Here is a 22,103-nt window from a genome sequence, read left to right on the forward strand (position 1 = left end):
TCGTGCAATATTGGGACCAAAAGTGCATTATGAATGTACACAATCACGCCTTGCGTGATGTTTTCAGACTATATTTGCATGACTGGAAAAGTTAGAATTTAACAGTCTTATTACAGAGAGGTTTCGGAGTTAGAAGGCCCTTAATTATTCATTTTAGCGAACTGGGCCATTCATCTCTAAAGTATCTTTTTACAAAACACACCGGTTTATCTTTCAGTCTTGACCATGTATTGGATTGATTTCATACATTTCTATTATCATGTCATATTATTTTTATTTCAAAAGAAAATATTGCCAATTTATTTAATGGCATTTTCTGAAGTCAAACTCCATTTCCCCTTAAGACATTCTAAACTGTAACATGGAGCATTTTTATAGCTTTACACATTGAAGAACACATGCAGCAAATAAAGTGTACCTCCATTTTCAATAATACAATACTTTTTGAATGGGTTTACAGTAGTAATAATTATATGACCGTGTATCTGATTTTAGAAATTTAAGGGACTTGATTTTTGTATCCATGTTTATATTTTCTACGGTAGAAATCGCATAATCTGGCACGACTGATCAATAAAATATTTTATATTCAAAAACATGATTGTTAGTATTATTATCGGTGTTGTGGAAAGGCCGACTTTTGCCCGTACGTGCTGTGTGCGTGATGACGTCACCGGCACGCTCGCCCGCCCCCCGCCTGCCGCGGCGCGCTTCCCCGCCGCCTCCGTCCTTCCGCGGCGCCGCTGAAGTAGCCTGGAACTGGAGTCACGTCTGTCGAGTGACAGCCCGTTCTCCGAAACTTTTCCAAGTCCGCGCCGCACCTTAAAGACGGACGCGGCGTTTTATCTGTGTTTTCGATGCATGGGAGTGTCCCGGAAACGGCGACCGGAGAAGGTAGGTCTGTCCGCGTCCTCTGCTGTCCGTTGGTCCGTCGGTGGTTCCAGTTCTGCCCGGGCCGTCTACCGCATTGTCGCCGCCACAGGCAGAGGAGCCAGGGGAGAGTGGGGGGACGCAACTTTGGGTTGACGGATACCAGACGATACGCGAATCCGCCCAGCGTCGGTGTCGGGGGTGTTTGGTCGGTATTTTCTGACTGTTGAGGCGCTGAACGCTCGCGTTGCAGCGGCCGCGGTGTGTCATACACGGGTGACTTCATACTTCTCTCTCTCCCTCCCTCTCTCTCTCTTCCTTCTGTGTGTGTGTGTGTGTGTGTGTGTGTGAGATTTTTGTAATCTATCACTCGGTTTGCAGTATTTGCCAAAGACCTGACCTTACTTTAATCCACTGACGGCTCAGCCGGTGACTGGCATTGACAAAACCAGGTGATGATGTCATTGATCAGTGTTGGATTTCACCTTGCTCTACTTTGTCATGTGCACTAAATAATTGACCTGGATTGTCTAAAATGCGTAGATGTCATGTGTTTTCCTATCTGCAACATTTTTTCCTGCTCGGCGGAGCTGTGCCCAGGCCAGCAGTAGTGCAGCAGCAGAATAGATGCCGTTTTCTGTCCTTCCTTTGTTTTGTTATATCAGGGTGAGATGCTGAGTCTTCGGGCCATCCTAATCCTAATGTCCTCCATCCAGACGAGCACTCGAGCCAAGGCCGCGTCAGCCTCCTAGCCTGGCCCGGCATGGCCCGACCTGTCCTAGAATGAATGGCACGGTTAGCTGTGGCATATCTAAATACCATCCCACGTTGTTCTCAGTTGCATTAAAGTCATTTTACGACTCTCCAGTTCCACTGCTGTTGCTCTAATGATGATTGGGGCGATGGCACTGGTTGATTTGAATAGTTTACCTTCATACCGTAGTAACCTGCAGTGGGTTAGGCTGGTTTTGTTCCAGTGCTGACTCATTGTGTTTAATTAGCTGTGGAAGTTACTCGTATTGCCAAGTTCATTGTTGTAAATGTTGGTTTATTCTGTTGTGGTGAGAGTGATTGATGTGTTTTTGAATTAACGGCCACGTTTTACTGCTTGAGCATTCTCAATACTCTGCTGCTTTACAAACGCCGTGCCTGGTCAGCAAAATTAATTTTATACCTTGACAATCCACGTTACACAAATGAAACGTAGCACTTTGATTAAAACTGCAAAGAGCAAATGCCACAGTGGAAAAACATGTTGGAGGATATTTGGTGCATGAATAATTGCAATGTGCTAAATCTGGTTTATGAACCATTCTGCCTTCGACATTGGGACGACTTTAGAATGTAATTAAGACCAAACAGACGAGCAGTCGCTGCTGCGGCAGCATTCCAGATCAACAAAAACGAAACGGTAAAGATCTGCAGGCTCCTCATAATCCAAAATACATTTGGCAGCGTGGACGTCTTTGGGGAAGCAGCAGGGAGAGGAGAAGTTCAGAGGGAGTGAAGGACTTTGGTGCTCCTCCTCTCCTCTGGTGCTGTAGAGGAACCAGCTGGACCTAGAGCAGAGGAGGAACGTCACAGAGAATAGAGGAACACGCCGCATTTTGCAGCAGAGTGACGCTTGGAACTCTTCCCTGCGCCCGAGCACATACTCTCTCTGGTGTTTATCCCAAAAAACGAAAGGGAACGCTCAGATGTTTGTGGACGTATCTCTGCTCCTGTGTTGTTTAGTATTTGTATGGGAGGGTGAATCTGTGGGAGATGGACGGGGCGGGGGGGGTTCAATAGCCCAACTGAGGGCAATGTGAAGGTCACCGTCATGACTACAACCCTGCGGGGCCGTGTCACAGAGTTCACTGGACAGGGAACGGCTTCTGGAAGAGGAACCCCAGAGGCCCCAATGCGTCTTCTGTTATATTCATACGTCATAGGTTACAACATGGTAATATTTGAAATATTACAGACTGCTGCTATGGGGGGGGGGGGGGGGTCCGGTAATAATGAGTTAATAAGGATCTCGGCTTGATGTCTGGATATTATGGTATGCGAGGTCAGTTCCTGTGTTCATCATGTGGTAGCAAGTAGCAATGCTGGATAACGCAAATGCACAAAGACTCGTGCTGCCAGCGTGTGTCAGCATGAGTTTACTGGTGGTGGAGCCGGCCTCGGGATCAGGGGCTGAGCTCCTGATGAGGTCTCCCGCTCTGATCAGGGATCCATCGGTGCTTACTTCTTTCTGTCTGCTTGTTGTTCCTCCTGCTGCAGACAGTGTTGGTGGTCCTGACTCTTCAGCAGGATGAGTGAGGAAGAGGGGCATTTCTACAGTGTTCAGGTGGGAGACTCCACCTTCACTGTCCTCAAACGCTACCAGCAGCTCCGTGCCATCGGCTCGGGGGCCCAGGGTATCGTCTGGTGAGAAGCTGCACTTTTATTAGCACAATGGTGATTATATGTGCAGGTTAAGATCCTGATGAAAGTAGGATTTCTCTTTATTTATCAGTGAGTTGCTGCTTGTGAACAGGCATTCATTTTATTAAAATGACCTTTTCTGTTCTGGCTTTTCCCTCCTCGACCCCGTGACCAGCTCTGCTCTGGACACAGTGCTCGGTATACCAGTGGCAGTGAAAAAGTTGTGCCGGCCTTTCCAGAACCAGACCCATGCCAAGCGTGCCTACAGGGAACTGGTGCTGCTCAAATGTGTCAACCACAAGAACGTAAGAAACGAACTAAACAACAGCTTGATTCACGTGTTTCACATTTGTGATGCAGGTAGTGGAATTTGGATTCTGGAAATCACAAAAGAAAACCAATTATGATGGACTCATTTGATAGAGGAATAATGATATCTTAAGGGGAATTTGGCTCGTTTATGGAACTCCTCAGTTAAAACGTTACGTTTGTGACGGCATCGAAATGATGGAAAACAACATTTGAAAAGGGAGCGGGGGAGTGAGCGTGAGTCAGAGTGAATCTAGACCTTCTTAGTGCTCTGCTCTCTGCAGTGAAGTGGATGTAGATTGGTGAGTAAGAGAGTGGACTAATGGCCTGTCTGTGCCTGCAGATCATCCGTCTGATCAATGTGTTCACGCCTCAGAAGTCCCTGGAGGAGTTCCAGGACCTGTGAGTGGCTCCAAGAACTTCCTCGTCGTTGTTTTTTAAGGATTCAAGTTCAGAAATAGCTATTTATTTTGGAATGTTGCATGGGTTGAACCTGCTGTGCTGCATCTTTCTTCTTTTCCATTTCCTATCTTGTAGTTACCTTGTGATGGAGCTGATGGACGCCAACCTGTGTCAGGTGATCCACATGGACCTGGACCATGAGAGGATGTCCTATCTGCTGTACCAGATCCTATGTGGCATCAGGCACCTGCACTCTGCTGGCATCATTCACAGGGTAACACAGGACAGCAGCGCCACCGCTCACGTTTGTCTGCTCTCTGCTTTGAATACAGTTAGCTACATTACTGATGGGGGCAGTGAAACATGAGCTTAATTTATTAATAATATACAGTATATTCCCTTTTTAAAAATAAATGCATGGGTTTCTACCTTCCCCCCAGGACTTGAAGCCCAGTAACATCGTGGTGAAGTCAGACTGCACTCTAAAGATCTTGGATTTTGGTCTGGCTAGGACGGCCTGCACTAACTTCATGATGACCCCCTACGTGGTGACCAGATACTACCGTGCCCCAGAGGTCATACTGGGAATGAAGTACAAGGAAAATGGTAATGAAGAAACTCTCTTATAGTGCTTTTAATCCATCCTGTGGCACACTTGTTAGTTTCAACATGAGTGCAGCGTCACATCAGCAGATGGGAAAAGATCATCTGAAGTAATTGTTACAACTTGAGTCCTTTTCATGTCATTCATGGCTCATTTCAAAGGTAGTAAAAAAGACTTTCAGAATACAAGCGAGCCTCGGTCTTGAGTGACCTGACCGGCTCTCATTTCCCCTCTCTTATGTAGATGAGCAGGCACATCATTTCCATCTCTGAAGTCCAGCTTTTATTTTATATTTAATTAGGATACTGAGGGATTGCGTTTCAGCTTCAAAAAGTACCCTGGACCTTTGTGGATGCGCGATTAGGCAGGATGAAAGCGGCCCGCTCAGATGTGTTCAATTATAGGAAACATGGAGGAGAGAAGAAATGAGGCCAGGCCATCAACACGGCTGCTTTTGCTGTTACGACCGAAAAAAATGATCTCACAGTTTCCCCTTTTCCTGGAAAGGATTTCACCATGTTGGTCTCCAAGCTTCATCACACAAGACCCTACGGGAAAATAGATGTTGTTTTTAAGGGCGGAGTGATTCAGTTGTGGTGAGAAACGATCATCTGTTGTCTACTGTTGCTCCAGTGCCAGCAGCACACGACAAAACAAGCGCAAATACGCAACATCCACACCTACGAAGACGTCAAATCACTTTTACAAACGTTGTATGTTGATTCATGAAGCACGTCAGCTCCCCATAAACGGTGACAGATTTCTACATTGTTGTTTGCTGACTTGAACGTGGGAAGTTTACTTAATGTGGAGGCGCCAGAGCTCTGTCGCTCCACTTGAGTGTGTGGATGGACGGCAGCATGTCAAGGCTCCTGGCTACATGCTGCGGCTGTAGAGCCCAGAGTGAGAGTCGACATCCTTTTCCACTGAGCACTGGAGAAAGCAACAGCTGTGCAAACTGATAAGCTGAGCTGCAGAGGCGAGGAAAAGGACCTGGGAGGCGGAGGCCGACTCCAGAGCCAGAGAGGGAAGAAAGCCAGTCTGGGAATGCATATGATTAAAGCAGCAGGCCGCGGCGCCACCGCTTTAGGCCGACCCGACTAACAGGAGCCGGCTCTGCGTGTATCTCACATCATTCTGATCTGAACCTCGAAGCGTGGCGTCCATCTCTGCAGCCCGTGGAGGTTGTTGTTGTTGTCTGCAATAGGTGGTGTTTGTCTCATGGCTTTGTTTTCTGGTTTCAGTGGACATATGGTCAGTGGGGTGCATCATGGGAGAAATGGTGAAGGGCAGCGTCATCTTCCAGGGCACCGACCGTATCCTTCACAGCTCGTGCCTCTCACTGACCCCATTTATTTCCATCTTAAAACCTCTCTTGAAAAAAGACATTCCTCTGCTGAGACATCCGACAAAAATCTGCTGAATCACTTTTTACTGGGATTTATTCATTTAAGCAGGACTGTGCTCTTAATTAACAACAGCCTGGATTCATAAATGTAAAACTGATTTGCCCCTAAAGTGTCTTAGGGACTTTAAATAATGCCTAAATCTTTTTAGTTGATAAGAATCTTCCAGTTGTTTCCCTCTGGTTCCACTGTTGCTGTCACGTCCATGCTGCTGGGTTTCCATAATGAACGAGCTCTTCAGACATCGACCAGTGGAATAAGGTCATTGAGGTTCTGGGCACACCCAACCTGGAATTTATGAACCGACTGATGGAGACTGTTAGGAACTACGTGATGAACAAACCACAGTATCCCGGAGTCAGCTTCACAGAGCTCTTCCCCGACTGGGCTTTTCCTTCTGACTCGGAGCACGACAAGTTAAAAAGTAAGATATTTCATGAAAGTTGCATTTAAATTCACCGTGATTCATCACCAGCTTTTTTAATATCGCTGTAGTGAAATACATGCCCTGGCCCTTGTATGCAGCTGCACTAATCTGTGGCATTTAGAGTTAGACATCGTGCCTCATGAACCAGAAAACACATCCCGACATTCCCAGTGGTGCTGCCCAGCACTGCAACAGGATGTCAACACTTCTCATGAGGATCGCTTAAATGAAGCGGCGCTCTGGGCGTTTTTCCACACCAACACTCTCCTTTGTTGCAACAACAGCAAGTCAAGCACGGGACCTGCTGTCCAAAATGCTGGTCATTGATCCAGAATGCCGCATCTCTGTGGAGGAAGCCCTCAACCACCCGTACATCCATGTGTGGTACGATCCGGCAGAGGCGGACGCGGTGAGGAAACCGTTCCTGCAGTGGAGTGTTTTTCTTGTCAGTATAGGAGCTCCAACTTAACTGATTTGAGCGTTTCTTTCGATGTGAAGCCTCCTCCCCAGATATCGGATAAGCAGCTGGAAGAAAGAGAGCACACGATCGAGCAGTGGAAAGGTAGGAGGTGCTGCCCCCTACAGAGGGACTCCGGAAGTGCAGACAATTTGAGTTTTTCTTATTCAAAATCAGCATGATGGGTGACCCTCATCCTCACGATCACCATATTGATGCTAATTTTAACAGAGTTGCCCTTGTTAAAAGGTCTTGACAGTATTATGGCAAAGTAATTAATGCTCTGGTGAATTTGTAGAAAGATAAGTTTGCTTGTGACCTTGAAGATAGACCTGCTGCACTGGTCTGCTTTGTGTTTTTCTGCAGAGCTCATTTATGAGGAAGTGATTGACTGGGAGGAGAGGAACAAGAATGGACTAATGAAAGAGGATTGCTCAGGTATCTTCATCATTAACCGCAGCATTAAGCAACAGGAGACAGCTAGCCCACCGGTAAAAGCATCTAACCTCCGATCCACTGGATCCTTTGTGTGTCTGTTGTACCAGACGTGGTGTCGGTCTCCGCCTCCCAGTCGTCATCGGCCAACGACATCTCGTCCATGTCCACGGAGCAAACCTTGGCCTCCGACACAGACAGCAGCAGCATCGACACACTGACGGGACCGCTGGACGAGTGTCAGTGAACATCTGGAGCAGTTGGTCATATATACAAATCAACACCACCGCCTTCATTATCTCTTTGTTATTTCATGATTCTGTGCATCCACGCTTCCCTCTCAACCTCGAAGAATAGGTCTATTTTTCTATTTGCTTTATTTCTGTGATTCCGCTGATACTTTTCAACTCCAGATTATGTTGAGAGAGCTGCCCACGTGACAGTTAGCCAATCCTTGTGGTTCATTCTGATGGAGTACACTGTACATGACTAGAGATTTTCATGGTATCATTGCTTGTTTGGTATGCCTGGATTTTAATAGTTTTATTTTTATAGCAAATGTACAATTTGTTTGGCCTCCGCTTTTTATTTGTGATGATATCAGAGCAGACAGATGCTGAACATTGACCACAGCTGCCTGCTGCTCTCCTGCATGTTACACCAGGCTCAATAGAAGCTGGGAAGTCAGTCGCGCCTCATTTGGTGCCATCGTCCCACCTTTAGCTAACTAACAGTATTGCTCATCTCCTCGTGCACAGTTTTTTAGCTTGAGTGACTCGCAGCTTTCCCTTTTGTCAAATCTGGGAAACGACATTTGCAGTGTTAAAGTTTTATTTCCTGAAATAATGTACTGTAATTTCAAGATGTCAGGCTTTGGCATTCGTAGTTGCTGTGGATATGTCACTAGTAGAAAAAGTCTTCAGAACCCCCCTATGACGTGAGGTACCAACGGATCTAGTTTATATCCAAATGACGCATTGTTATTATGTGAAATTGAGATGCAAAAAAAACGTATTTATTTTGTGTTCTTGCAAAGTGTTGCACACGATCACATTGAGGCTGATGTAAATTAAGCCTGACACTTCATCCCATCGCTGCATTGGCTTCAACCTCTCCAAACCATTCCATTAGCACAGGGAATCCAGAAAATCCATCAGCCACCACACGTAGAATTGATATGACAGTAAAACACAAATCATGGTGTTACACTTGCATGAAGGCATCAGTGATGTTAATAGAATACTGTAGTTCCTCATAGAACCTAACTCTGATCAGTTGTGAGTTGTTAGAGAACCTCGATGCTCTTGGAACCTTCATTTGGATGCCTTTTGTTTTTTGGCCTCGTGAGCCTGTTTGTGTCATCAAACTGTGCGTGCGGAGTCCTTCGCGACCTCTTCCGTGCCCTGGATGAAGTGACGGTTGTGGGGGAAGCTGGTCCCAGGATAAAAAAGCAGGCGTCTGGTGTGGATGTAACTCCTGAGTCCTGAGTGAGTCCCAGGACCTCAGAGGTCAAGTTGGAAACTGAACTTTTGGAGCTGCTTCTGTGCAGCGCCGCTTGCACACTGTGGTGGACTTGCAGAACTATGACACTATGGCGTCCCGGGGGACGGTGCCGTACACTATAGTTTCCATTTATAACTCATGTCCTGATTCTTTCAGCCATGCCTTAATGACCGGAGGAGTGGCCGTTTCGCTCCAGACTCCTCGAAAACAAGATTCTGGGTTTATCACAAAAGAAAAGGCTGTTTGTTTACACTGTTCACCTCATCCTTGTGTTCAGTTGGCTTCTCCTTTTCAGAAATGTCTCGTGTAATTGCAACTTTGACAAAAAAAGGAAACAAACAAAAAAACCAGTCAACGTCTGTTGCCGTTACCCACCTAATAAACTGATCATCAATAATGTGCTTGTCATTCCTCGTCTACGCTACTGGATCCTGAGTCGTCTGTGTTACTGTTTGCTCAGAAACTCTTGACTATCCATTCCGTCTTCTTGGCCTCGGTGTTCAGCTCTCCGAACGTGTCGAAGAACTGCTCCATCTCCCTCTGCAGAGTCGCGTTGCGTCGGTCCGCAGCAGCTCGCGCTCTCTCCGAATCCCCAATCTTGGCCTGGACCGCCTGGTACCAGCGGCGCTGCTGGGAAAGGTTTGATTTCAGCTGGACCACCTCCACCTGCAGCTCCTCGTTTCTTTGTTCCAGGCTGAGAGCACAAGGATATCGGTGTGAGACGGTCGGGTTTGAATATAGTCCCAATATTCTGAAGCGGTTAGTTTAAAGGACATTAAGGATTTGAGGGAATGTAGGTGAAAGTTAGCTTTTCATTCTTTAATTCATCTCCATTTTACATTTTCAGTGGTCCTAAAGCTCCTTTTAAATGTCCTCAGAAAAAATGTACCCCTGCACTAAAATATGCTGACCTGCTCTGATACTGAAGTTCATTTATTGCCAGAATTTTAATATTAAGAAAACTGCTTATTATTCATCCTGGTGACTTTCACCTTTAATTTAAAGTCTTTTTTTTCAAAAGTTCAACTCTATATTTAACTTTTTCTCTGTACTTTCTACCTCATGGATCAACGTAATCACGTGTGATCTGAGTTTATGCTTCATGTATTTCAGTGGTCACTTGAGGCCGGTTTGATTTCAACTGTACAATTAATTTGAGCTGAAATTTTACATTTTTGGGCTCCATTTTGTATTTGAAACGTCTCGTAGTCCTCTCAACTGTGCCGACCCGCAGCACTGACCTCGCTCGCTCTTTCTATATCGGTAATAAATGAGGTATGTGTTGTGTCTAGGTCAGCAGCATGGACCCCTTAAATTAGCTCAAGCATGTTACATAACCAAATGTTTCTTGTCAAACAAGACACATTTGTCTTCGAGGTCAGTGCTACCTCAGACCCATTTCCAGGACTTTACCGTAGATAATTAATCTGCGGCTCATGGGAAACTTTAGGATATCTAGAAATGTCTTCTATACCTTTGCATTCTTTATTTTTTGTCTCTTTGCCGTTGTCTGTTCTCAATGATGGAGATGAACTCAAGATACTACCTGAGTATTCGGCCCTCGTACTCCTCCCTCTGTTTGACTATCTGCTGTTGGAGGCTGGTGAGGAGGCTCCGGAGGGCACTGGCAGAGGGGTCAGCCAGGGGGACCGGTGGGGGGACTCCAGCTGGAGCCCACGCAGCCTGATCTTCAGCGGGAGATACCTGAGGAGATACCTGCTGTTGAGAAGGGGGCGTTTGGACCCAGTGTCCCTCTTCTTCATGCTCCTTGTCCTGGTCGTTGAGGATGATCTCACAGGAAGACCAGATGCTGTTGTAATCACTCACTCCTTCTTCATCCCTCAGTCCCTGGAGCTGCCCTGGAACCCAGGCCTGGTACATCTGCTCCTGCAGGTTCCCGTGGAAGCTTGCTTGCATCTCTGTTAGCTGTCGGGGGCTGTTGGGGGTAGCGGCATCAGGGAGGTTATCGTACACAGAGAGTGCGCTGCAGTGCTCCATACTTTGTGACAGCGCTGGACTCTGGTTCGGATCCTCAGCCCCCCAGCAGCTGCCATGTCCTATCTCCCCGCCTCTTGTTCCCTGAGGTCCCTGTCTTCCCAAGTCTTCCCTCCAGCTGCAGTAGCTGTGGTCTGGCCTGGGGCCAGCCCCTCTTCCCTCACTGACCACTGTGGGAACCTCAGCCGGGGCCAGAGCGGTCAGAGGGCTGCAGGAGCCTGGGAGTCTGGTTACAGCTGCACACACAACCCTGCTCTGCACTTCCTTTCCCCTCCCTCGCTGTACGAACGGTGGGCAGTTGTCGTATAGGGGGTCCGTGGAGCAGGAACTGGCTGTGGTTGGGGTCTCATTTGGAAGACAACGCAGCTCCATGATCCAACCTGGTCGGCACCTGTAGGCGCTGCAAGTGTCAGACAACTACCCTTCCCTCGTCCGTCTGCTGTAACTGGCTTTCAGTCATTGGATTTTTTTGTTTTGTCAGCGTAATTCAGGATGCTGCAACGGTTGCTGATGGATAGATCAGACAGCAAGGTGCAGCAGCTCTGCACCCCCTGGCTTCTGTCTGCTGTGAAGTGGCTGGTCGGCAGGTTGCTGTGTGTGTGTGTGTGTGTGTGTGTGTGTGTGTGTGTGTGTGTTGTGTGTGTGTGTGTGTGTGTGTGTGTGTGTGTCTTTAAGCAGAACTGACCTCAGCTGTTACTAAAGCGCAGCTCCTGGGAGGGACCAGGGAGTGTAATGTAGTCTGGCTCATTCCTAAAGACAGTCACACATAACTGCAGCCACAGAAATAGACAGTGGCCATGGGCGCAAAATACGAAAGACACACAATGAACCAAATAATCTGCACACACGCACAGACACACACACGATCTGTGCAGTGAAATCTCTTCGGGGATTTAAAATTTGATAAATTCGGAGCTGTCTTGCTGCAGACTGCTCACCAATGTCAAGAAAAGTAATAAGAATTTTAAAAGAGGGAGAAACTAGATGATTAGATCTTTTTTCTCCTATTGTCACTCATAAAACCAGAGAAATAAGCAGAGACTGAGAATATGCGGAGAAAACCCTCAAATGTCGGAAGTAGTGCGGTTTTACCAGCAGGTGGCGCTGCTCGCGGTGTTGTGCACAGCCTTTTCAACGTGGCGCACATGGAAATGATGCCACGCTTTGAACAAACAGCCTTATTTTTGGCATCATAAAGACCAGATATGTTTTGGTGTGTTAATTAAACAAGTAAAGACATTCTGTCCTTATAGAAACACGACTGCAGTCAAATACTGGCACGAAGACAATTCAATGACTGCAGACTAAAAAAATAACAAATTAAATAGATAAAAACAGCTATTTGATTTTCAGGCATTTCTGTGTGTTTTTCTTGTGATGCTGACCTACAGCTAACAGGCTAACAGGCTTCTGCTGTGCTCATGCAGAATTTAAATAACAAGATATGTAAATCTTTATAACCACGGCCGTAACTGTACTGACGAAGCGAATGTGTTTCGCAGCTTTCAAAAAAATAGCTGGTTACATTTTACAAATGTCTCGGTGTTTCTCTGTTTTCTTGTTTGTTTGGTTTTTTTTATAAGGGAACCTAAAATAACCTTGAAGTGTGTCTGCTGCTGCATATTTTATCCTGCATGTTTACAATGTGAAAGCACCGCTGTTATCAGCCAAATGGAAATCTCCCTCTGTCCTCCAACGCCACGCGCGCACACGCAGACGTGCGTCGGCATGGCGAATATGTGAACTATTCTGCTGCCGTGCTGAAACTTTGAAATGCTTTCAAGTGTCCAGATTGAGACGTCAAGGGCGGCCATAAAAGAAAAGTGCAACCCGGAACGATGCACTCTACTCTGTCTCCTGTCCCTCCGAGGCTTTGCCCTGACCTCCGTCTGTCACCGCCAAACTTCATCTTGCTGGAACCGCAGCAGCCCATCACAGCTGTAACCTCCTGGACTGCCCGGTCCTCTCAAGGACCCACATTGTTCCCTGCACTCCTCCTCCTCCTCCTCCTCCTCCTCCTCCTCCTCCTCTGCCTCCCTCTACATCTGCATAGTTGTTTGTAGCCATAACGACAGGATCCATAGCAACGCAGACCCCGTGTTCTAAATAATAAAGGCAGACAGATGAGAGGAAGGGTGGTTATTTCAGCACACGTCTGGATGGGGAGGAACTTAAGATGGCCTTGGTCGGTAGGATACTAGAACGCATCTCTTTGAGCTGCACAAGGATGCGTGTTGCATCATGTACGTGCGGTGCATGAACCCACCGTGCAGGTGTAACACGAAATCACGCCAGGATTGGCTACATCTGCCATCCTTTGCTGCTGTCATGAGTACAGTAGTTACCTCTCATCTCCATCTCCCCTGCAAGCGTCTGACTGTCGCTCTGCACCCGTGTGCCTGTCTGCCGCTCGTGCGTCACCAGCGTGGGTACGTCGCTGCGATGCTGAATTGGATTATCAAAAACACACCTCTGCTTCTCGCCACAGCTGCAGACATCTGCCTGCTAAAAGAAGCTTTTTATCGCTTGTAGGCTTTATTTATTTATTTTTGTTATCACACATTTAGACAACCAATTAACAGCCTAGGCAGTTGCCATGGGGACCCTTTTTGAGCAACACCTTTAATGACCCACCTGCCTTTGTGACTGACTGCACCCCCCCCCCCCCCAGCGAGTGGTGAAGGTGTGATGTGAGGCATATCTGCAGCCAACATGTCCCAGAGTTGTCCTGTATGGACACAAGTCAAAGTCAGTGGAATAAAAATTAGATGGACAAAAAAGCAGAAATGGAGGTGAAGCGTGTAAATATGATCAAATTTGGTAAGGTTTTGAGGCTTTGGTTGAAGGATGGCTCTATCTGGTGGTTTCCTGGCTATCAGTGGGGGTGGAGCAGGAGGGGGAGTAGCTGGCAGACAGAAACAGCGAGGAACCGAAGGAGGGAGGAGATGGAATGGAAGCGGTGTCAATAGAGGAGGAGGCTTGCGGAAGATCACGTGGGGTTGCTCTTCTCTGCACTGTGGGAGCCTCCACAGACGAGCTGGGAGCAGGAAAACGGCTTTTAAAGGGGATAAATCAGATTTATCGCGCCTGATTACTGCACGGAAGCTTCTGAGAGGAAGGGTTTAAAAGGATGATTCACAGGCAAGAAAGATCAGCAAATCAATAAACCAATCAATGTAACCAAATCTGCAGTAGAGGTGAATCATAGGATTAGCCAAACCAGTGTTGCCAGTTAGACCGAGCAGACAGCGTCAGAGCCTTTGATACCTCACACACGAGTGATTCGATGCATTAAATCAGTGATCGATTGAGGGAGCCTGAATCAGGCCCAGTCAGTGTTTGACCATTGAGCTGTTGAATAACCAACAAGGTGTGTGTCACCTACACTGAAATATATTTGCTGTGGTGTGGGTGTGTGTGTGTGTGTGTGTGTGTGTGTGTGTGTGTGTCTGTGTGTGCCACTGAATACTGGGAGGCCTCGGCTCACTAGCTAGTCTCATTGTTGCTGTGGGAGACCGTACTGGGTCAACTGGTCAGCTGGGAGTGAAGATGATGGGAGAGGTGTCAAAAGTGAAGAGGGTCATCCTGAGCCTTTCTGCATGTTTTCACACACATACACACACACACACATACACACACACACACGCACACCACAGCAAATATATTTCAGTGTAGGTGAAGAGCAATCACTCTCAGCGATAATATTCTTGGCATATTTCCAAGTGTGTGTGTGTGTGTGTGTGCGTGTGTGTGTGTGTGTGTGTGTGTGTGTGTGTCTGTGTGTGCCACTGAATACTGGGAGGCCTCGGCTCACGAGCTAGTCTCATTGTTGCTGTGGGAGACCGTACTGGGTCAACTGGTCAGCGAAGATGATGGGAGAGGTGTCAAAGGTGAAGAGGGTCATCCTGAGCCTTTCTGCATGTTTTCACACACACAGGCACACACACACACACACACACACACACACACATGCGCACACCACAGCAAATATATTTCAGTGTAGGTGAAGAGCAATCACTCTCAGCGATAATATTCTTGGCACATTTCCAAGCGTGTGTGTGTGTGTGTGTGTGTGTGTGTGTGTGTGTGTGTGTGTGTGTGTGTGCTGAGGCAGCACTCTGACAGGATCGCAGGTCCTCGTACACTCCATGAATCACATTGGTCTCCCTCCTGCTGCCTTTTATTGGTAGTCAAATAGAGGTCTGCAGCTCATACAGTATTTATTTAGACAACTGATAGCACACACCAACACCAGAACAAGACCAGAAGGCCTCAAACAACACAAATATAAACCTGGGATGCAGAGAGAAAAGAATATTGTATAGAAGTCAGAGCAGCTCAGATTGTTTGTCTTTACATGAAGGATTTTTTTTATGAAAATGGGGAAAAGGAGGGACGTATAGAGGAGGCTGTTGAATTTAGACTCGTGTTCCTCTGTTGCCAGGGCTCCCCTCCCCCTCTGCGAACATGGAGGAAGGCCGTTTTCTCTGCTGTTTACCCAGTAAACGAACAGGAACTTCACATGTCATTCCTTGGAAGAGCCACACAAAACCACTGCTGCTGCCTGAGATTGTCAGAGGAAACAATCTCTCTGGGTTTATTTTTCATCCACACGCATTCCTCAGCATGTCTGACCACTACAGGATTTCACATCCTTTTGTTAGTCAACACTGACTTCAAATTTGACCGAAGCCGTGAGCTTTTCTCCACATAATAAAGCAGGACGTTATGAATATGTATCCAGCTAATGGCTCGTTTAAGGATCTCTCGTTAGATTGTATGAGTAGATGTGTGTGACTCTGTGTTTACGTCTGTTGAGGGTGCAGTTAACAACAGGTTGCTCGGCTGGTCTGGAGGAGGCACGGTTCACTCCAGCGTGGCTGGTTTTGCTGCAGACTGTAAAGGAAACACCCCTCCGCCTGGTCGCCGCGGTGATTATTAGTCATATACGGAAGTCTGGCCCAATTCCTGCCACATGACGGACGCTTAAGACAGCAAATATTGGGGTTGTTTGTTTGAATGTTTACCATGACAGTGAAGACGTTTGTGGTCCTGAGCGTGTCTGTTCTGATGCGTCTGTCTTCTGGCTGCTAGTAGCTCCAGTACAGGAGGGAGAGAGAGCCTGAGGGATCGGACATCTTCCTAGCTAGATTTCATATCGCTGCCTTTCTCGTGGGAGGACAGAAGATCACATACTTGTGCATGTGATGGTGCACACCTCCCCCACCCCCCCCACGGCCCGTGGGCACAGACATTTTCAGAATATAGCATTTGCTCCTTCCTCACAGCAGAGACGGGTGCTTTGTAACATCGTTCAAAAATCACAAAGCGCTCTTCCAAAATCTTTTACACCATCTTGATTCTTTTATATGTCTGTGCGTGCGTGTGTGTGTGTGTGTGTGCATGTGTGTGTGTCTGTTAAGGGGGGCTTTATTTACTGTGATAGTGTGCTGTGACAGAGCCGATCCTCCATCTGTCAGAAGTAATCTCCTGTGCATTCTCAAGCCTCCATGAGCAAATGTGCAGGTATGAAAAGAGTCACATCCAGAGTGTGGTTGTGAATGAGGGACACTCTGAAGAGGGGAATTAAACCGAGTTATTTTGATGTAATGCTGCTGCAGAGGCTCGGATGCATCAGACACCTTAACACAATGATATCAAATACGCTCGCTCAAGCCCGCGTATCTATAGAAAATCACATTATTGAACATAATGGCTCCTGAACAATCTTTATTTCTCATTTCTTCCTCATCTGGATGCAGTTCTCTCTGTGGTGAATCCCTTTCTCGTCTTTGTGATCATTTATTTTAAACCTCTGCGTCCACTCAGAAGTGTATTAAAGCACATTTAAACCGTCTTCTCCAAAGTGCATCAGGTAGACCGGAGTAGAAATGTGCTTTTCCAAGTATAAGAGGCTGATCTCAGACGGATGTGTCGCCCATCTGTGCTTCGACTGCAAGAACTCAGGAAGAAAGCGAGATGTCTTTAGTCTATTTTTAGAGCAAGAGCATTGTTTGCTGAAGCTTTGACACAGCAACAGCTCGAGGGTGCCCGCATCAGATTTACAGTACACAGCACGAAAGCAAGGATACATCATTTCTACTAAAAAATGATCTTTATTACAGTCAGTACAGTGTGTGTTCAGACTGTCCCTCCATCAACATCTTTGCTAACAGCCAAAAAAATGCATTCTGAGACCCGCAGATGCACAATTTACAGTTGAGAACATTAAATCCTGCGTTTGGAGTGGCTGCTCAGCTTGCCCGCCAGCTGTGGAAGAGGGAGTTTGATGCACAGCTGGACCTTTGGAACCGCCGTGACTACGATCACAGCTGCTCCTGTCTGTACCTCTGACAGAGCAAAGGAACGTACAAAACGGACAAAAGAGGCCATATATTTCCCCTGCTAGTGTTTTAATGGTGACTGCTGCTACAAGAGGAGAGGTGCACAGAGAGCAACGAGGATACGGTGACGGGAGGATGAACTAATGAAGGCGTTCTCTGACCTTTTGTTACTTCCGAGCCCACGGATATTTTAAGATACGGCATCAGTCTTCAGTGTTTGAGTGTCTGAAATCACAGCTCGGATGGAAACTGCGCTAGCCCACCTTTAAATATTAAACCGAGAATTTCAGCTTAGTGTGGTTTGAATGCTTTTAACGGTGTGAATCAACTTTCCAGGTCAAAACGTCTGAAGGGCTCTCCAGTCCTCCCAGTCCCCCCACTCTTGAGACTGGGATTACACCAGATGAGCTGGATTATTTTTGCCCTTGAGCAGGTTCACCTCTGTTCCATCACCGTCAGGGCCATGTTCCTGCAGCCGTGTTACATTTTTTAAATTTGAAACATATCTCTTCTCGGACATGAATCGTACACACGTAGCGCAGGAACCTGTGCAGAAGGTGGGTGTGTGTAGCTAAAAGTACGGGTTTAATTCAGTTCCGAGTCTTCCTCGAAGAAGGGATGAGGGCTTTGTGCTTAACCTTGCGTAATTGTTTCCGCTGTCTCATAAGAAGCTTCATTAAAGGTGATCAACTCCCAGTCCCCCCCCCCCCCACACACACACACACACCCTGCAGCCTTAATGAGCGTTCTGAGGGACCTTGTTAGGCTTGGTTCCCAGGGAAATCAATTGAAACACAAGAAAGATTAGCAGGTTTCTTCTCTTGATCAGGTTGCAGTTAAAAATCAGACTTTTATGAGCTATTTAACAGATTTAGTTCAATCAGTTCAACATTTGACATGCTGAGGAACACAGGCGGAGGGGGAGGAAGAGTTTACAAATAAGGTTTGAGGTGACATTAAAAGTATGTGGGCCACATACAGATCTCAGCCACATTAGTGCGGCTCTGATCCTCTGTGAGGCTCTGAATGAGCTTTGGTTCTCCCTGTCCGACTTCTTAAACCAAGATTCATGCCTTTCAGAGCCAAGGAGGCAAATTCAATAGAGTGCACCTCGGAATGTACATGGGATTAAAACCCTTCCTTGGCTTTTCTAAAGTGAAGTGATGCAGGTTTGTCGGCCTCCATCATGCAGACAAAAGAGCCGGTACCCGCACACCTACACCCCCCATCACCCACTCTCGCTGCCGGTGGCCATTTCTCAGCTGTCCATTAACTGCTCCAGATAGAAGCCTGCAGGAGGAGGAGGAGGAGGAGGAGGAGGAGGAGGAGGAGGAGAGGAGGAGGAGAGGAGAGGAGAGGAGAGAGAGAGGAGAGGAGAGGAGGGGAGGGGAGGGGATGGGGAGGGGAGGGGAGGGGAGGGGAGGGAAGGGGAGGGGAGGGGAGGGGAGGAGGAGGGGAGAGGAGAGGAGAGGAGGGGGAGGGGGAGAGAGAGGAGGAAGAGAGAGGGGAGGGAGAGGAGGGGAGGAGAGAGGAGGAGAGGAGGAGAGGAGAGGAGAGGAGAGGGAGGGAGGAGAGGAGGGCAGGGGAGGGGAGGGGAGGGGAGGGGAGGGGAGGGGGAGGGGAGGGGAGGGGAGGGGAGGGGAGAGGAGAGGAGCGGAGGGGAGGGGAGGGGAGGGGAGGGGAGGGGAGGGGAGAGGAGAGGAGAGCAGGGAGAGGAGAGGAGAGGAGAGGAGAGGAGAGGAGAGGAGGGAAGGGGAGGGGAGGGGAGGGGAGGGGAGGGGGGGGAGGAGGGGAGGGGAGGGGAGGGGAGAGGAGAGGACGGAGGGAAGGGGAGGGGAGGGGAGGGGAGGGGAGGGAGAGGAGAGGAGAGAGAGGAGAGGAGGAGAGGAGAGGAGGAGAGGAGGAGAGGAGAGGAGAGGAGAGGAGAGGAGAGGAGAGGAGGAGAGAGGCATCTCTTAAAGGGATTTTCTGAGAGATAGAGGGATGTAGATGGGGGGGTTTATGTGTGTGTGGGGGGGGGGGGGGGGGGATGGCTGACTGAAGAGCAGCTGCTGACTGAGGGAAAGAAGATGTGGAAGAGGTCTGGAGTCTTCCCTAAAGGTTTCAGCATTTAACAACCAAAAATGTGTTTGTACATTGTTTTATGTTTGTTTCCCAGAATTCACCTGGGGAGAGCCTGGGGTCGATCCGGGCAGGTCATGAGCCCATCACATGACACACACTATTCACGTGCATGTTTGTGGGTGGTCAATGATGGAGAAAACATGGTAAATCCACACAGAATGGCTGGGATTCAATCCAGAACCTTTAGCATTTAAGGATATGAACCAAACCCACACATTAATCCTGAATCTGGAAGCTAAACCTGATGGAACAAAACCTGATGGTTGTCTGATCTAAGCTCTCTTTGAGCAGGAGTGAGATGTGGAGCAGCGATGGTGCCACAACATTAAATACGGGACTTTTCCTTCATCATAAGATCAGTCTGGGGCTCGTTCATGCATCAAAACATCGACTTTGTGCCCCCAAACTGCACTGCATTCTGGGTAGCCTGTGCAGCCTCATCCATTGTCCTCTGGGACTGCCCCGAGGTTCAACATCTGATGCGCACACACGCGTGTTGTCACCTAACTCCATTCAACACAGCAGAAAACCAAATCCCAAATTTGAGGCTGTGTTCAGACTGGTGTTCGACCGTGAGACAACAGTCCCCATCAGGGCCGCTGGACTGACAGGTCCAGTCTCCGGGATTGGCCCACTTTGAGATTTCTATCTGGGTTCAGGCCCCAGACGGAGTCGGTCCCAGGCCTCCAGAGCTTTCAGCCTCCTCTTATCTTCCAGACTAAAATAACGAATGAGCTCCGCTCGGGCTGCGCCTGTTACTTATTCACCCGCCGTTCTTTCACAGCTTCATTCACCGGTACCTTCAAAAGCATCTGTGTGTCCACGTCTGAGTCCCTGCGTGTGACAGGTGTCTCACATGTAGTTAAAAATACAACACACGTGTGCTTTATATTGAGCTGTAACAAAACCTCCCCCAACCTCTATTAGGTCCCACCAGTCATCCACACTTGACCTTCTGCCTTTATTACAAACCTGAATGGATACAAGACACGTCGGAAGTGTTACATTTCTTTGAGGAAGGTTTGAAAGAATAACATCACGACATGATGCATGATGTCATTCAGCAGTCAGATATGTGTGTTAGTTTTAACGAGGATATCAAAGTATAAAACTGTTAAAATCTGTAAAACTGGTGAAAAGTGAAATACACTATTAGCATTAGCATCGGGCCAGCTGTCAGAAACTATCCTGACTCCGCCTCCTGGCGACCTACTGACCCCTGAGCTGTTTTGATGGCAGGTCGAGTCTTGCAGTCCTCGCCATCATATTAAACGCTTACCTGAGTTGCAGTTTTCTAACCAAAGTTTGAATTTTTCATTAAATAAGCCTAATGTGCTTGCATGCTTCCTCTTCTGTGATTCACCTGTCGCTTGTGTATCTTTGATTCATGTTCTTGGCATCTTTCAAGACCTGCAGCTTCTGCTGCCTCGTTTGCTCTGACTCAAAACTAATAAGCTTTTGGCCTGTTTATTAAAAAATACCTTGTGACAGGGTGTTTGGTGACTGGGGGCTATTTACGTGGACCTGCCAGCATTAGCATGCATGCTAATTCATCAGCTGTCAGCCTGGGAACTTCCAGTGCCCCCACTGCAGCACGCTATGCTAATATGAAAGGATGGTGAATGGGCTGCAAATTTATGTGAAGAGTGAGAGAGAGACAGACAGAGAGAGAGAGAGAGATTCTAGCAAAAAACAAAACAGCACTGATGGAAATGAAGTGAGGCTGATTCAAAGTCCTTCATCACAGGATGAATACAGGTGATCCCTGCAGACAAATCCAACACAGTTAATCAACAACAGACGTTTGCAGGGAAATCCTCCTGTGACAGAAGACTTTCCACATGAATTATAAATGAGTGCTTGTTTGCACCTCAACCTGAGACCGGGGAGTCAATTTTCACACGCAGCTATTTAATAGTCAGAAGGAAGGAGAGACGCTGATTTGTTGATCAGGACACTTAAAATGTGTATGTAATTATAAGATTTATACAGAAATCAACACAAAGCTGCACAACACAATCTAACAGGTATTTAGACCTTTATTGTGTCACATTAACTGACCTGTCATCAAATAGCTAGTTTTTGGCAAATTTTCTGTGTTCTATCTCAGCTATTTTGGATCATTGACGAGACTTTGAAATAAAGTTTGCAGTGTTTGATGAGAAAACCTGCAGATTTCATCGATTCGTATAAGGATTTGCCCATTTCTCTGCTGAGCATTATACTGTAACTCTTGTGGTCGCTGCTAAAACTGCCACGTGTGCAGTCTGCCGCAGTTTCCTCAACTTTTCAGTCTGTTGCGCAGCATAAATTTGTCCGGCTCAGCAACTTTTATCAAAGACAGATCCCGTTTAAATCTGTTTGTTTGTTCGAAGAGAGTGAGGAAACTGTCCTCTCTGACAGAAGCATCGCTAAGCATCGTTCCGCTGTTGGTCTCTCAAGCTGTCAACGTGTGTGTGTGTGTGTGTGTGTGTGTGTGTGTGTGTGTGTGTGTGTGTGTGTGTGTGTGTGTGTGTGTGTGTGTGTGTGTCCACTAATAGGACTGTTTTTGGGAGATGCGGAGCGAGAACAAGGGAACAGGGCGACCTCGTGTCGGGAGGACCTAGTGGAGCCTCATCTTTCACCCCAGCTCAGTCCTGCTGTAGCTGATCACGAGGGCACGACTGAAACACTCAGCCTCGATTTTATTGTCGTTATTGGATCAAAATGGTCCATTTCAAAAGGGTTCATGTCATGTATTTACTCAAAGTACTCTCTGCTTAGCTGCTGATGCTCGTGCGCGCACGCTCAGGAGGGCCGTGCAGCTGCACTCCAC

The 22,103-nt window shown here is 47.4% G+C and overlaps 2 protein-coding genes across 3 annotated transcripts; one reads left to right on the top strand and one right to left on the bottom strand.

The window, feature by feature from the left end:
* The first annotated feature begins 705 nt into the window (after nucleotides 1-705).
* mapk9 (mitogen-activated protein kinase 9) lies at nucleotides 706-9,222 on the top strand. 2 transcript variants are annotated; one of them, XM_057042425.1, is made up of 12 exons: nucleotides 706-894; nucleotides 3,139-3,285; nucleotides 3,458-3,587; nucleotides 3,935-3,993; nucleotides 4,129-4,267; nucleotides 4,434-4,599; nucleotides 5,842-5,913; nucleotides 6,245-6,427; nucleotides 6,715-6,839; nucleotides 6,929-6,992; nucleotides 7,254-7,325; nucleotides 7,433-9,222. In XM_057042425.1, the coding sequence occupies exons 2-12, from the start codon at nucleotides 3,170-3,172 to the stop codon at nucleotides 7,567-7,569; spliced, it is 1,263 nt and encodes a 420-aa protein (XP_056898405.1). In that variant the 5' UTR covers nucleotides 706-894; nucleotides 3,139-3,169; the 3' UTR covers nucleotides 7,570-9,222. The 2 variants fall into 2 exon arrangements, with proteins under 2 accessions (XP_056898405.1, XP_056898406.1); XM_057042426.1 differs by lacking the exon at nucleotides 706-894 and adding an exon at nucleotides 936-1,322.
* LOC130530890 (rho GTPase-activating protein 22-like) lies at nucleotides 8,316-12,713 on the bottom strand. Its single transcript, XM_057042428.1, has 2 exons — nucleotides 10,372-12,713; nucleotides 8,316-9,519 (listed from the first exon to the last, which is right to left on the bottom strand). Exons 1-2 carry the CDS (start codon nucleotides 11,190-11,192, stop codon nucleotides 9,282-9,284), a joined length of 1,059 nt encoding a protein of 352 aa, XP_056898408.1. The 5' UTR covers nucleotides 11,193-12,713; the 3' UTR covers nucleotides 8,316-9,281.
* Between the last annotated feature and the right edge of the window lie 9,390 nt (nucleotides 12,714-22,103).

The sequence above is a fragment of the Takifugu flavidus genome, chromosome 9, assembly GCF_003711565.1.
Source record: "Takifugu flavidus isolate HTHZ2018 chromosome 9, ASM371156v2, whole genome shotgun sequence".
Taxonomy (NCBI): Eukaryota; Metazoa; Chordata; class Actinopteri; order Tetraodontiformes; family Tetraodontidae; genus Takifugu; species Takifugu flavidus.

Excerpts from the sequence above, each read along its gene's own strand:
- mapk9 (XM_057042425.1), top strand. The coding sequence starts at position 3,170 with ATGAGTGAGGAAGAGGGGCATTTCTACAGTGTTCAGGTGGGAGACTCC. Across the intron at positions 6,428-6,714 it reads GGAGCACGACAAGTTAAAAA|CAAGTCAAGCACGGGACCTG; the intron begins GTAAGATATTTC and ends TTGCAACAACAG. Across the intron at positions 6,993-7,253 it reads CACGATCGAGCAGTGGAAAG|AGCTCATTTATGAGGAAGTG; the intron begins GTAGGAGGTGCT and ends GTTTTTCTGCAG.
- LOC130530890 (XM_057042428.1), bottom strand. The coding sequence starts at position 11,192 with ATGGAGCTGCGTTGTCTTCCAAATGAGACCCCAACCACAGCCAGTTCC. Across the intron at positions 9,520-10,371 it reads TACGAGGGCCGAATACTCAG|CCTGGAACAAAGAAACGAGG; the intron begins GTAGTATCTTGA and ends TTGTGCTCTCAG.